This window comes from Oncorhynchus nerka, linkage group LG22 (genome assembly GCF_034236695.1).
Source record: "Oncorhynchus nerka isolate Pitt River linkage group LG22, Oner_Uvic_2.0, whole genome shotgun sequence".
In the NCBI taxonomy this organism is placed as follows: domain Eukaryota; kingdom Metazoa; phylum Chordata; class Actinopteri; order Salmoniformes; family Salmonidae; genus Oncorhynchus; species Oncorhynchus nerka.
The window spans coordinates 2106380-2121757 of NC_088417.1; the positions used below are offsets into that span (position 1 = coordinate 2106380).

At 42.2% G+C, this 15378-nt stretch overlaps 1 protein-coding gene across 1 annotated transcript; it reads right to left on the bottom strand.

Annotated features, from left to right (window-relative positions):
* Window positions 1-11894: 11894 nt before the first annotated feature.
* LOC135563866 (uncharacterized) lies at window positions 11895-12968 on the bottom strand. Its single transcript, XM_065007710.1, has one exon. The coding sequence runs from the start codon at window positions 12966-12968 to the stop codon at window positions 11895-11897; it is 1074 nt and encodes a 357-aa protein (XP_064863782.1).
* Window positions 12969-15378: the final 2410 nt, after the last annotated feature.

Sequence of the window (15378 nt, forward strand, 5' to 3'; positions counted from 1 at the left end):
CGGTAACAGGCAGTAGAAGTAGCAACAGACAGTAACAGACGGTAACAGACAGTAGAAGTAGTAACCGACAGTAACAGACAGTAGCAGTAGTAACCGACAGTAACAGACAGTAACAGACGGTAACAGACAGTAGAAGTAGTAACAGACAGTAACAGACGGTAACAGACAGTAGAAGTAGTAACAGACAGTAACAGACGGTAGGAGTAGTAACAGACGGTAACAGACAGTAGAAGTAGTAACCGAAAGTAACAGACAGCAGCAGTAGTAACAGACAGTAACAGACAGTAACAGACAGTAGAAGTAGTAACAGACAGTAACAGACGGTAGGAGTAGTAACAGACGGTAACAGACAGTAGAAGTAGTAACCGAAAGTAACAGACAGCAACAGTAGTAACCGACAGTAACAGACAGTAACAGACAGTAGCAGTAGTAACCGAAAGTAACAGACAGCAACAGTAGTAACCGACAGTAACAGACAGTAACAGACAGTAGCAGTAGTAACAGACGGTAACAGACAGTAGAAGTAGTAACAGACAGTAACAGATAGCAGCAGTAGTAACCGAAAGTAACAGACAGCAACAGTAGTAACCGACAGTAACAGACAGTAACAGACAGTAGCAGTAGTAACAGACGGTAACAGACAGTAGAAGTAGTAACAGACGGTAACAGATAGCAGCAGTAGTAACCGAAAGTAACAGACAGCAACAGTAGTAACCGACAGTAACAGACAGTAACAGACAGTAGCAGTAGTAACAGACGGTAACAGACAGTAGAAGTAGTAACAGACAGTAACAGACAGTAGCAGTAGTAACCGACAGTAACAGATAGCAGCAGTAGTAACCGATAGTAACAGACAGTAGCAGTAGTAAAAGACATAGTAGAGGCACGGCCTGGGCCTGGGCTTCAGGGAACATGGACCTCCTCTTCCTCCAATCCCAGAGTAGAAGCACTGCCTGGGCTTCAGGGAACATGGACCTCCTCTTCCTCCCATCCCAGAGTAGAGGCACGGCCTGGGATTCAGGAAACATGGACCTCCTCTTCCTCCCATCCCAGAGTAGAGGCACGGCCTGGGCTTCAGGAAACATGGACCTCCTCTTCCTCCCATCACATAGTAGAGGCACGGCCTGGGCTTCAGGAAACATGGACCTCCTCTTCCTCCCATCACATAGTAGATGCATGACCTGGGCCTAGCAAGGAGAGAACACATTACCATTCAGCTAATGTCTCCATTATCAGCCCCTTCACAATGGCACAACGTTTTAGAGCAGTGCTGAATGTGAGGCACTTTAAAAGCTGAGATGGGTGTAGGAAAGAAGGAGAGCTTCCTGTGACAGTCTGTACTTAGAGTTATCAGGCACCACGGCAAGGAGCAGAGGGCCCGCCATGACACCATACTGAGTAACATTCTCTGCGGGGGGCATCCTCTTGGCTCCAGCAGCAGCATGTGGCCACCGGTGGGGAGGTGGGGGGCACCGGCGGGGGCTGGAGAGGCGAGACAAGAGATTAAGGAGGCAAGAAGCCGTGTCAAACCCCCCCTCCTCATCCCCCAATAAGGAGCTACTCTCCAATGTTTCCTTATTACAGACAGAGAGAGAGTGAGAGAGAGAAAAAGAGAGATAGACAGAGAGAGATAGACAGAGAGAGAGACAGAGAGACAGAGACAGAGAGAGAGAGACAGAGAGGAGAGAGAGACAGAGACAGAGACAGAGAGAGACAGAGACAGAGACAGAGAGAGAGAGAGAGAGAGAGAGAGAGAGAGAGAGAGAGAGAGGGGGGGTATAAGGATGTAGTTCATATTAATGGACTGGATGTGACTACCCCTTTACACCCTCCTTCTCCCCCTCCACCCGTCCTTCTCAATAGCTCTCACAAAGCCTACTCCCTCCCAGCCCCACTCTGGGCGATTGTCTACGGTCACTGATACACTGTCCTATCCAGGGAAGGGTAAGGATAAAGGGAGGGTTTCAAGACATCGGGGGTAAGGATGTAAAGATATAAGGAAGTAAGGAGGTAAAGAGGTTAAGGACGGTTCCTGCATCATCATAGACGGGCTGATATGTGAGATAATGGGTGGGGGTTGGAGGGTTGAATGGTGGTCGTTGAGGGGAGTAAGGAAACTAGTGTAGAGGAGAGTGTTTTAAAAGGCAGAGCAGAACCGGAGGAGAGCCGGAGGGAGGATGCTCAGTGAGTCCGGACTTCCACTGTGAAAGTGTATTTATCAACTAGTACTCTTACCCTGTGAAAGTGTATTTATCAACTAGTACTCTGTGAAAGTGTATTTATCCACTAGTACTCTGTGAAAGTGTATTATCAACTAGTACTCTTACCCTGTGAAAGTGTATTTATCAACTAGTACTCTGTGAACGTGTATTCATCAACTAGTACTCTTACCCTGTGAAAGTGTATTATCAACTAGTACTCTTACCCTGTGAAAGTGTATTTATCAACTAGTACTCTGTGAAAGTGTATTTATCAACTAGTACTCTTACCCTGTGAAAGTGTATTTATCCACTAGTACTCTGTGAAAGTGTATTTATCAACTAGTACTCTTACCCTGTGAAAGTGTATTTATCAAATAGTACTCTTACCCTGTGAAAGTGTATTATCAACTAGTACTCTTACCCTGTGAAAGTGTATTTATCCACTAGTACTCTGTGAAAGTGTATTTATCAACTAGTACTCTTACCCTGTGAAAGTGTATTTATCAACTAGTAATCTTACCCTGTGAAAGTGTATTTATCAACTAGTACTCTTACCCTGTGAAAGTGTATTTATCAACTAGTACTCTGTGAAAGTGTATTTATCCACTAGTACTCTGTGAAAGTGTATTTATCCACTAGTACCCTGTGAAAGTGTATTTATCAACTAGTACTCTTACCCTGTGAAAGTGTATTTATCAACTAGTAATCTTACCCTGTGAAAGTGTATTTATCAACTAGTACTCTTACCCTGTGAAAGTGTATTTATCCACTAGTACTCTGTGAAAGTGTATTTATCCACTAGTACTCTGTGAAAGTGTATTTATCCACTAGTACTCTGTGAAAGTGTATTTATCAACTAGTACTCTTACCCTGTGAAAGTGTATTTATCAACTAGTACTCTGTGAAAGTGTATTTATCAACTAGTACTCTGTGAAAGTGTATTTATCAACTAGTACTCTTACCCTGTGAAAGTGTATTTATCAACTAGTACTCTGTGAAAGTGTATTTATCCACTAGTACTCTGTGAAAGTGTATTTATCAACTAGTACTCTTACCCTGTGAAAGTGTATTTATCAACTAGTACTCTGTGAAAGTGTATTTATCAACTAGTACTCTGTGAAAGTGTATTTATCAACTAGTACTCTTACCCTGTGAAAGTGTATTTATCAACTAGTACTCTGTGAAAGTGTATTTATCCACTAGTACTCTGTGAAAGTGTATTTACCCACTAGTACTCTTACCCTGTGAAAGTGTATTTATCAACTAGTACTCTGTGAAAGTGTATTTATCCACTAGTACTCTGTGAAAGTGTATTTATCAACTAGTACTCTTACCCTGTGAAAGTGTATTTATCAACTAGTACTCTGTGAAAGTGTATTTATCAACTAGTACTCTTACCCTGTGAAAGTGTATTTATCAACTAGTACTCTGTGAAAGTGTATTTATCCACTAGTACTCTGTGAAAGTGTATTTACCCACTAGTACTCTTACCCTGTGAAAGTGTATTTATCAACTAGTACTCTTACCCTGTGAAAGTGTATTTATCAACTAGTACTCTTAAACTGTGAAAGTGTATTTATCCACGTATTCACTTTAGTTGACAACTAACCAAATTGAAATCAAAACTAGATGTGGGGGCGGACCACAATGTGTTGTCTCTGGGCAACTGGGTATCATTTGGAAAAGTAGGCATGTAAGTAAAGGAACCCACATAGGTTCAGCTAGCTCCTAGCAGAACTCGGCTAGTAATGGCATCCACAAAGGTTCAGTTAGCTCCGAACAGAACTTGGCTAGTAAAGGCAACCATCAACATAGGTTCAGTTTGCTCCTAGCAGAACTGGGCTAGTAATGGCAACCATCAACATAGGTTCAGTTAGCTCCTAGCAGAACTCGGCTAGTAATGGCATCCACATAGGTTTAGTTAGCTCCTAGCAGAACTCGGCTAGTAATGGCATCCACATAGGTTTAGTTAGCTCCTAGCAGAACTCGGCTAGTAATGGCATCCACATAGGTTTAGTTAGCTCCTAGCAGAACTTGGCTAGTAATGGCATCCACATAGGTTCAGTTAGCTCCTAGCAGAACTCGGCTAGTAATGGCATCCATTATAGGTTTGGTTAGCTCCTAGCAGAACTCGTCTAGTTGAAGTGAATGTCTGTGCTTTCATATTTTACAAAAAAATAATTAGTACTGTTGACCAATCACTGATGAAAAAGGTGTAGACGTCGACTACCGAACTCCGACTTGCCTCAAGAAAAAATATTGTGTTCGAAAAAAGACGAAGAAAATCCTGCTGAACACCAAAACAAACAAAAATGTAAACAAGTTTTGTTCTAATATGTCCACAAGCTGTTTAATCCATACCCAATTAACTCATTTACAATCTTCTGTTTTGGGAAAGACTGACAAACATTTTCCTATTTACACTTTATAGTTAATTTTGCCACTATAATGATGTTTCTGACTCATTTAAAACCAGAGAAGTTGGCTCTACGTGGCAGTTGACTATGAAGGAAGCAAACCCTTAACAGTTAGCCATCATAATCTCCTTTTAGTTAGTTAGTTAGTTAGTTAGGGGTAGCCAGGTGGAAAGCATTGCCCAACGCAGAAAAATGCTTATTGAAATTTTCGATTATCATAGGTTTATCGGTGATGACAGTGTTTCCTAGCCTCAGTGCAGTGGGCAGGTGGTGCACTTATTCTTATTATGGACTTTACAGTGTCCCAAAACATTTTGTAATTAGTGCTACAGGATCAAATTTCTGTTTGAAAATGCTAGCCTTTGCTTTCCTAACTGACTATGTATATTGGTTCCTGACTTCCCTTAATAGCTGCATATCGTGGGGGCTATTCGATGCTAATGCAGAACGCCACAGGATGTTTTGTGCTGGTCAAGGTCAGTCAAGGCTGGAGAGAACCAGGGGTCTGTTCTTAGTTCTATATTTTTTGAATGGGTCATGTTTATATGTTGGTGAGGAAACCACTTTTAAAGAACAGCCAGGCATCCTCTACTGACGGGATGAGGTCAATATCCTTCCAGGATACCCAGGTTGATGCTCCCTGAAGTATTTTTGGGAGCGTTTGACAGTGATGAGGGGTGGTTGTTTGACCGCAGACCCAATACGGACGCAGGCAATGAGGCAGTGATCACTGAGATCCTGGTTGAAGACAGCAGAGGTGTATTTGGAGGGCAAGTTTTTTAGGATGATATCTATGAGGGTGCCCATGGATTTGGGGTTGTACCTGGTAGGTTTCTTGATCATTTGTGTGAGATTGAGGGCATCTACCTTAGATTGTTGGACTGCCGGGGTGTTAAGCATATCCCAGTTTAGGTCACCTAACAGAATGAACTCTGAAGATAGATGGGGGGCAATCAATTCACAAATGGTGTCCAGGGCACAGCTGGGGGCTGAGGGGGGTCTATTACAAGTGGCAACAGTGAGAGACTTATTTCTGGAAAGGTGGATTTTTAAAAATAGAAGCTCCAACTGTTTGGGTACAGACCTGGATAGTATGACAGAACTCTGCAGGCTATGTCTGCAGTAGATTGAATCTCCGCCCCCTTTGGCAGTTCTATCTTGATGGAAAATGTTGTGCTTGGAGGTTTCAGAATTTTTGGTGGCCTTCCTAAGCCAGGATTCAGACATCCTGGTTGGCAGAGTGTGCTAAAGCAGTGAATAAAACAAACTTAGGGCTTCTGATGTTAACATGCATGAACCAAGGCATTTACAGTTACATAAGTCAACAAATGAGAGCGCCTGGGGAATATGTGTAGTACTGGGGGATACAGGGCCTGGGTTAACCTCTACATCACCAGATGAACAGAGGAGGAGTGGGATAAGGGTACGGCTAAAAGCTATAAGAATTGGTCGTCTAGTGCATAGGGAACAGAGAATAAAAGGAGCAGATTTCTGGTCGTGTTGGAATAGATTCAGGGCATAGTGTACAGACAAGGCTATGGTAGGATGTGAGTACAGTGGAGGTAAACCTAGACATTGAGTGACGATGAGAGAGGTTGCATCTCTGGGGGCACCAGTTAAGCCAGGTGAGGTCTCCATCCTGGGGGGCAGGAACCATCCTCTCCTGTTAGTTAGTTAGTCTGGTCCTTTAACCAATCAGCTGGAGGCCAGGAACCATCTTATCCTGTTTGTTAGTTAGTCTGGTCCTTTAACCAATCAGCTGGGGGCCAGGAACCATCCTCTCCTGTTAGTTAGTTAGTCTGGTCCTGTAACCAGTAGGCTGGGGGCCAGGAACCATCCTCTCCTGTTAGTTAGTTAGTCTGGTCCTGTAACCAGTAGGCTGGGGGCCAGGAACCATCCTCTCCTGTTAGTTAGTTATTCTGGTCCTGTAACCAATCAGCTGGGGGCCAGGAACCATCCTCTCCTGTTTGTTAGTTAGTCTGGTCCTGTAACCAGTAGGCTGGGGGCCAGGAACCATCCTCTCCTGTTAGTTAGTTAGTCTGGTCCTGTAACCAGTAGGCTGGGGGCCAGGAACCATCCTCTCCTGTTAGTTAGTTAGTCTGGTCCTTTAACCAATCAGCTGAGGGGCAGGAACCATCCTCTCCTGTTAGTTAGTTAGTCTGGTCCTGTAACCAGTAGGCTGGGGGCCAGGAACCATCCTCTCCTGTTAGTTAGTTAGTCAGAGGGCTCATGTATAAATCATGGATACGTACAGTATATACCCCAAAGCATACGTGCACCAATTTTCACACTAAAGTATTTTAAAAAACTGATCTTAATGTCAGAATGTGTTTCCCAAAAGGTTTAGACCATTCATATACACAGCTTATATTGTTTGAAGCATTGCCATCAGGCAGTAGACTAGTATTATGTGGAAATGTGGAATAAGATGTTATTATTAATGAATGAATAAAAACGGGTAAATAAAATAACAATATGCATTGATTTGTGTTAGTGAGAAGAGAGAGAAAATCAAATTGCGTCTTTGCTTTCTAAAATAATTTAAATTTGACATCTATTTCTTTGGCTATTGTATTTTATATTTCCATAAAATAATACATTCCACACCTTTTCTGGCGGGTTTTGTTTTCCCGAAGCAGTCAACAAATTACCGTAAGCATCTCACATATAATCGGCCAATTAGATAGGCTTTTATGTCAAGAATGTTGCTCTATGCATCTGTAAGGGAGGTTTATAAAATACTGCAGAAGTGAACAGGTGAATAAACCTGGTAGTAGACCTGGTAGTCGACCTGGTAGTAGACCTGGTAGTAGAACTGGTAGTAGACCTGGTAGTAGAACTGGTAGTAGAACTGGTAGTAGACCTGGTAGTAGAACTGGTAGTAGACCTGCTAGTAGGACTGGTAGTAGACCTGGTAGTAGAACTGGTAGTAGACCTGGTAGTAGAACTGGTAGTAGACCTGGTAGTTGAACTGGTAGTAGACCTGGTATTAGAACTGGTAGTAGACCTGGTAGTAGAACTGGTAGTAGACCTGGTAGTAGAACTGGTAGTAGACCTGCTAGTAGGACTGGTAGTAGACCTGGTAGTAGAACTGGTAGTAGACCTGGTAGTAGAACTGGTAGTAGACCTGCTAGTAGGACTGGTAGTAGACCTGGTAGTAGAACTGGTAGTAGACCTGGTAGTAGACCTGGTAGTAGACCTGGTGGTATAACTGGTAGTCGACCTGGTAGTAGACCTGGTAGTAGACCTGGTAGTAGAACTGGTAGTAGACCTGGTAGTAGACCTGGTAGTAGACCTGTAGTTTACAATGTTTTCTATTGTGTGTCAGACTTCTTGGTCAGTGCAGCATTGGCTATAAGTTTGGTAGAAAAAAAAATCAATGCAAAACATTAAATTCAAACCGTCTGTTTAATTCGTCCAGAACAATTTTGAAATAGGTTTTTTTTCTAATGAGGAACTTTTTGTCCCTCAGATAGAGCCAAATGTCACTACGAAAGTTTAATCTGAAATGTATACAACGGTTATAATTGAGGCCCTTGTGGTGGTAACCTACGGTAACCCAGTGTCCTGGCCGGCAGCCAATAGTTTCTTCCCATTCTGGCCACCTAAATCACCACTAACTGGTTGAATCCCCTGCTGGTCCTGGGCCCCAGCTGACTGCAAGGCCAAAGGACCAGGGGCCTCATTTACAACCATTGGGTACATTTCGCACAAAATATCTCCATGCACCATTTCTGAAAAGACTGTGCACGTAAAAAATTAGTATACACATAGCATGTTTCCTGTTACAAATCCAACACAATATCACAGGTGGTGAAATTGCTTATTAGAAATTTGCGCCAGGCACGTGAAAAATACCATTTATTTTGTGTACAGGACAGGATTTTTAGTCTGGTCTACAGTCTGTAGTCTATAATCAGTAGTCTATAGTCTGTAGTCTATAGTCTATAGTCTATAGTCTACAGTCTACAGTCTATAGTCTAGTCTATAGTCTGTAGTCTATAGTCTAGTCAATAGTCTATAGTCTGTAGTCTGTAGTCTATAGTCTATAGTCTGTAGTATATAGTCTATAGTCTATAGTCTGTATTCTGCAGTCTATAGTCTGTAGTCTGTAGTCTATAGTCTAGTCTATAGTCTGTAGTCTGTAGTCTGTAGTCTGTAGTCTATAGTCTGTAGTCTGTAGTCTGTAGCCTATAGCCTAGTCTATAGTCTTTATTCTGTAGTCTATAGTCTGTAGTACATAGTCTAGTCTATAGTCTAGTCTATAGTCTGTAGTCTATTGTCTAGTCTATAGTCTGTAGTCTATTGTCTAGTCTATAGTCGGTAGTCTATAGTCTAGTCTATAGTCTGTAGTCTATATTCTGTTGTCTATAGTCTAGTCTATAATCTGTAGTCTATAGTCTGTTGTCTTTAGTCTAGTCTATAGTCTTTAGTCTATAGTCTTTAGTCTTTAGTCTATAGTCTGTAGTCTATAGTCTATAGTCTATAGTCTGTAGTATATAGTCTATAGTCTATAGTCTAGTCTATAGTCTTTAGTCTATAGTCTGTAGTCTATAGTCTATAGTCTATAGTCTATAGTCTAGTCTATAGTCTTTAGTCTATAGTCTGTAGTCTATAGTCTATAGTCTATAGTCTATAGTCTACAGTCTGTAGTATATAGTCTATAGTCTATAGTCTAGTCTATAGTCTTTAGTCTATAGTCTGTAGTCTATAGTCTATAGTCTATAGTCTAGTCTATAGTCTTTAGTCTATAGTATGTAGTCTATAGTCTATAGTCTATAGTCTGTAGTATATAGTCTTTAGTCTATAGTCTGTAGTCTATAGTCTATAGTCTGTAGTATATAGTCTATAGTCTATAGTCTAGTCTATAGTCTGTATTCTGTAGTCTATAGTCTGTAGTCTGTAGTCTTTAGTCTAGTCTATAGTCTGTAGTCTGTAGTCTGTAGTCTATAGTCTGTAGTCTGTAGTCTGTAGTCTATAGTCTAGTCTATAGTCTGTAGCCTATAGCCTAGTCTATAGTCTTTATTCTGTAGTCTATAGTCTGTAGTACATAGTCTAGTCTATAGTCTAGTCTATAGTCTGTAGTCTATTGTCTAGTCTATAGTCTGTAGTCTATTGTCTGTAGTCTGTAGTCTTTAGTCTAGTCTATAGTCTGTAGTCTGTAGTCTGTAGTCTATAGTCTGTAGTCTGTAGTCTGTAGTCTATAGTCTAGTCTATAGTTGGTAGTCTATAGTCTAGTCTATAGTCTGTAGTCTATATTCTGTTGTCTATAGTCTAGTCTATAGTCTGTAGTCTATAGTCTGGTGTCTATAGTCTAGTCTATAGTCTTTAGTCTATAGTCTGTAGTCTAAAGTCTAGTCTATAGTCTTTAGTCTATAGTCTGTAGTCTATTGTCTAGTCTATAGTCGGTAGTCTATAGTCTAGTCTATAGTCTGTAGTCTATAGTCTGTTGTCTATTGTCTAGTCTATAGTCGGTAGTCTATAGTCTAGTCTATAGTCTGTAGTCTATATTCTGTTGTCTATAGTCTAGTCTATAGTCTGAGTCTATAGTCTGTTGTCTATAGTCTAGTCTATAGTCTTTAGTCTATAGTCTGTAGTCTAAAGTCTAGTCTATAGTCTTTAGTCTATAGTCTGTAGTCTATAGTCTGTTGTCTAGTCTAGTCTATAGTCTTTAGTCTATAGTCTGTAGTCTATAGTCTGTTGTCTATAGTCTAGTCTATAGTCTTTAGTCTATAGTCTGTAGTCTATAGTCTGTTGTCTATAGTCTAGTCTATAGTCTTTAGTCTATAGTCTGTAGTCTATAGTCTGTTGTCTAGTCTAGTCTATAGTCTTTAGTCTATAGTCTGTAGTCTATAGTCTGTTGTCTATAGTCTAGTCTATAGTCTTTAGTCTATAGTCTGTAGTCTATAGTCTATAGTCTAGTCTATAGTCTTTAGTCTATAGTCTGTAGTCTATAGTCTAGTCTATAGTCTGTAGTCTATTGGCTAGTCTATAGTCGGTAGTCTATAGTCTAGTCTATAGTCTAGTCTATAGTCTGTAGTCTATAGTCCCACCCTGCAGCCCATGTTTTGATTTCTAAAGACATTGTACGGTTTGTATCTTGTCACGAAGGGAGACAACGTGGAGATAAAGAATAACATAGGTAACCTATATTCAAATAAATAATGGTGGTGTGTAGTCAGTAATCAGTAGTGTAATTGAGTGGTTGCGTGTATTGATGTGATAATGAGGGGTGTTGAAAGGTGCCAAAGCAAGCAAAACAAACGGCCACAAAAATGCCACAACCAAAATCCATCAGTGTGTGCATGGAGAGTTTCCTCAATGAATGGGGAAAAGGTACATTTATCCCAGGACATACCCGGGCCCAGGTGTGTCTCATTTCACTGACAACCCTCCCGGCTCCGCCCACTGACTTCCTAATAAGGAAAACAAGAGCAAAGAGAAAGAATTAGTCAGACGGAGTGGGAGGGTCGTCACACATTCACAACTAAAGTTGCCAAGTAACTCTAAATCTAACGTAGGCCGTGTTGCCAAGTAACTCTAAATCTAACGTAGGCCGTGTTGCCAAGTAACTCTAAATCTAAGGTAGGCCGTGTTGCCAAGTAACTCTAAATCTAACGTAGGCCGTGTTGCCAAGTAACTCTAAATCTAACGTAGGCCGTGTTGCCAAGTAACTCTAAATCTAACGTAGGCCGTGTTGGCAAGTAACTCTAAATCTAAGGTAGGCCGTGTTGCCAAGTAACTCTAAATCTAAGGTAGGCCGTGTTGCCAAGTAACTCTAAATCTATTTTTTTAGGCCGTGTTGCCAAGTAACTCTAAATCTAACGTAGGCCGTGTTGCCAAGTAACTCTAAATCTAAGGTAGGCCGTGTTGCCAAGTAACTCTAAATCTAACGTAGGCTGTGTTTCCAATTATCATTTTCATGCTCAGCATAGCCACTTCCTATCCTTTCTATCTTATTCAGCTACACTACAAGATAACAGTAAGTGGACAACTGCTCGTCCAACAACTCATTCCAGTATCATGGGCATTAACAATATGGAGTTGGTCCCTCCCTTTTGCGAATCGTGGACTACAGAAAACAGAGGACCGAGCAGGGCCCCCATTCACATCGACGGGGCCATAGTGGAGCAGGTCATGAGCTTCAACTTCCTCTGTGTTCACATCACTAAGGATCTATCATGGTCCAAACACACCAGCACAGTCGTGAAGAGGGAACGACAGCGCCTCTTCCCTCTCAGGAGGCTGAAAAGATTTGGCCTGGTTCTTCAGATCCTCAAAAGGTTCTACAGCGGCACCATCGAGAGCATCCTGGCTGCATCACCGCTTGGTATGGCAACTCCTCTTCATCCGACATCCTGACTGGCTGCATCACCGCTTGGAATGGCAACTCCTCTTCATCCGACATCCTGACTGGCTGCATCACCGCTTGGAATGGCAACTCCTCTTCATCCGACATCCTGACTGGCTGCATCACCGCTTGGTATGGCAACTCCTCTTCATCCGACATCCTGACTGGCTGCATCACCGCCTGGTATGGCAACTCCTCTTCATCCGACATCCTGACTGGCTGCATCACCGCCTGGTATGGCAACTCCTCTTCATCCGACATCCTGACTGGCTGCATCACCGCTTGAAATGGCAACTCCTCTTCATCCGACATCCTGACTGGCTGCATCACCGCCTGGTATGGCAACTCCTCTTCATCCGACATCCTGACTGGCTGCATCACCGCCTGGAATGGCAACTCCTCTTCATCCGACATCCTGACTGGCTGCATCACCGCCTGGTATGGCAACTCCTCTTCATCCGACATCCTGACTGGCTGCATCACCGCCTGGTATGGCAACTCCTCTTCATCCGACATCTTGACTTGCTGCATCACCGCTTGAAATGGCAACTCCTCTTCATCCGACATCCTGACTGGCTGCATCACCGCCTGGTATGGCAACTCCTCTTCATCCGACATCCTGACTGGCTGCATCACCGCCTGGAATGGCAACTCCTCTTCATCCGACATCCTGACTGGCTGCATCACCGCCTGGTATGGCAACTCCTCTTCATCCGACATCCTGACTGGCTGCATCACCGCCTGGTATGGCAACTCCTCTTCATCCGACATCCTGACTGGCTGCATCACCGCCTGGTATGGCAACTCCTCTTCATCCGACATCCTGACTGGCTGCATCACCGCTTGGAATGGCAACTCCTCTTCATCCGACATCCTGACTGGCTGCATCACCGCTTGGAATGGCAACTCCTCTTCATCCGACATCCTGACTGGCTGCATCACCGCCTGGTATGGCAACTCCTCTTCATCCGACAGCAAGGCGTAAACAGGGTAGTGCATATGGCCCAGTACATCACAGGGGAAACACTCCCTACCATCCTGATCAGAAGAAGACCCTATACATTGTCATAGACTGTCATAGACTGTTTACTCTGCTACTGCACGGCAAGCTGTACCGGCGTGCCACGTCTGGGACCAACAGGACCCTGAACAGCTTCTACCCCCAAGCCATAAGACTGTTAAATAGTTAGTTAAATAGTTAGTCTGGGTAGCTACTGGTTAACTATTTAACTATCTGCAATGACCCTTTTTGCCTTAACTCTTGACTTCATCACATACTCTGCTGCGACTGTTTATTATCTATCCTGTAGCCTAGTCACTTCATCCCTACCTATATGTGTGTATAGTACGCCTCACACCCTGCACACTGACTCAGTACTGGTATTATGTGTATATACTGTAGACAGGTTATCGCTACTCATTGTGTATTTATTCCTTGTGTTATTATTTCTATCTGCATTGTTGGAAAGGTCTGTCAGTCAGCATTACACTGTTACCTGTCAGTCAGCATTACACTGTTACCTGTAAATCAGCATTACACTGTTAGTCTACACCTGTTTCTCTGCATCGTTGACCTGTCAGTCAGCATTTCACTGTTAGTCTACACCTGTTTCTCTGCATCGTTGACCTGTAAATCAGCATTACACTGTTAGTCTACACCTGTTTCTCTGCATCGTTGACCTGTCAGTCAGCATTACACTGTTACCTGTAAATCAGCATTTCACTGTTAGTCTACACCTGTTCCTCTGCATCGTTGACCTGTCAGTCAGCATTACACTGTTAGTCTACACCTGTTCCTCTGCATCGTTGACCTGTCAGTCAGCATTACACTGTTACCTGTCAGTCAGCATTACACTGTTACCTGTCAGTCAGCATTACACTGTTACCTGTAAATCAGCATTACACTGTTAGTCTACACCTGTTCCTCTGCATCGTTGACCTGTCAGTCAGCATTACACTGTTAGTCTACACCTGTTTCCTCTGCATCGTTGACCTGTCAGTCAGCATTACACTGTTAGTCTACACCTGTTTCTCTGCATCGTTGACCTGTAAATCATCATTACACTGTTACCTGTAAATCAGCATTTCACTGTTAGTCTACACCTGTTTCCCTGCATCGTTGACCCGCAAGTAAAATATGCTGTATACTATAAAATACTGTGTTTCTCTCTGCTGTAAAGGATTATTTCAACCGCGTTCGGATGGTTTAAAGTTAACAGGAATCTAAGCACATTCTCACATCAATCTAATTGTATTGGTCACATACAAATATTTAGCAGATGTTAATGCGGGTGTAGCGAAATGCTTGTGTTCCTATCTCCAACAGTAGTATCTAACTAAATGCTTGTGTTCCTATCTCCAACAGTAGTATCTAACTAAATGCTTGTGTTCCTATCTCCAACAGTAGTATCTAACTAAATGCTTGTGTTCCTAGCTCCAACAGTGCAGTAGTATCTAACTAAATGCTTGTGTTCCTATCTCCAACAGGGCAGTAGTATCTAACTAAATGCTTGTGTTCCCAGCTCCAACAGGGCAGTAGTATCTAACTAAATGCTTGTGTTCCTAGCTCCAACAGTGCAGTAATATCTAACTAAATGCTTGTGTTCCTATCTCCAACAGGGCAGTAGTATCTAACTAAATGCTTGTGTTCCTAGCTCCAACAGTGCAGTAATATCTAACTAAATGCTTGTGTTCCTATCTCCAACAGTGCAGTAGTATCTAACTAAATGCTTGTGTTCCTAGCTCCAACAGTGCAGTAGTATCTAACTAAATGCTTGTGTTCCTAGCTCCAACAGTGCAGTAGTATCTAACTAAATGCTTGTGTTCCTATCTCCAACAGTACAGTAATATCTAACTAAATGCTTGTGTTCCTAGCTCTAATAGTGCAGTAGTATCTAACTAAATGCTTGTGTTCCTAGCTCCAACAGTAGTATCTAACTAAATGCTTGTGTTCCTAGCTCTAATAGTGCAGTAGTATCTAACTAAATGCTTGTGTTCCTAGCTCCAACAGTGCAGTAATATCTAACTAAATGCTTGTGTTCCTAGCTCCAACAGTGCAGTAGTATCTAACTAAATGCTTGTGTTCCTAGCTCCAACAGTACAGTAATATCTAACTAAATGCTTGTGTTCCTGGCTCTAATAGTGCAGTTGTATTTAACGATTCCAAGCTATACACAAATACAAAATTAAAAGAATGTAATTAAGAAATATAGAAAAACTAGTTAGAGCCATGTTGGAATGGCATTGATTAAAATACAGTAGAATATAGTAGATACAGTTGATGTCGGAAATAACATACACCTTAGCCAAATGCATTTATAAACTCAGTTTTTCACAGTTCCTGACATTTAATACGAGTAACATTTCCCATTATTAGGTCAGTTAGGATCACCACTTTATTTTAAGAATG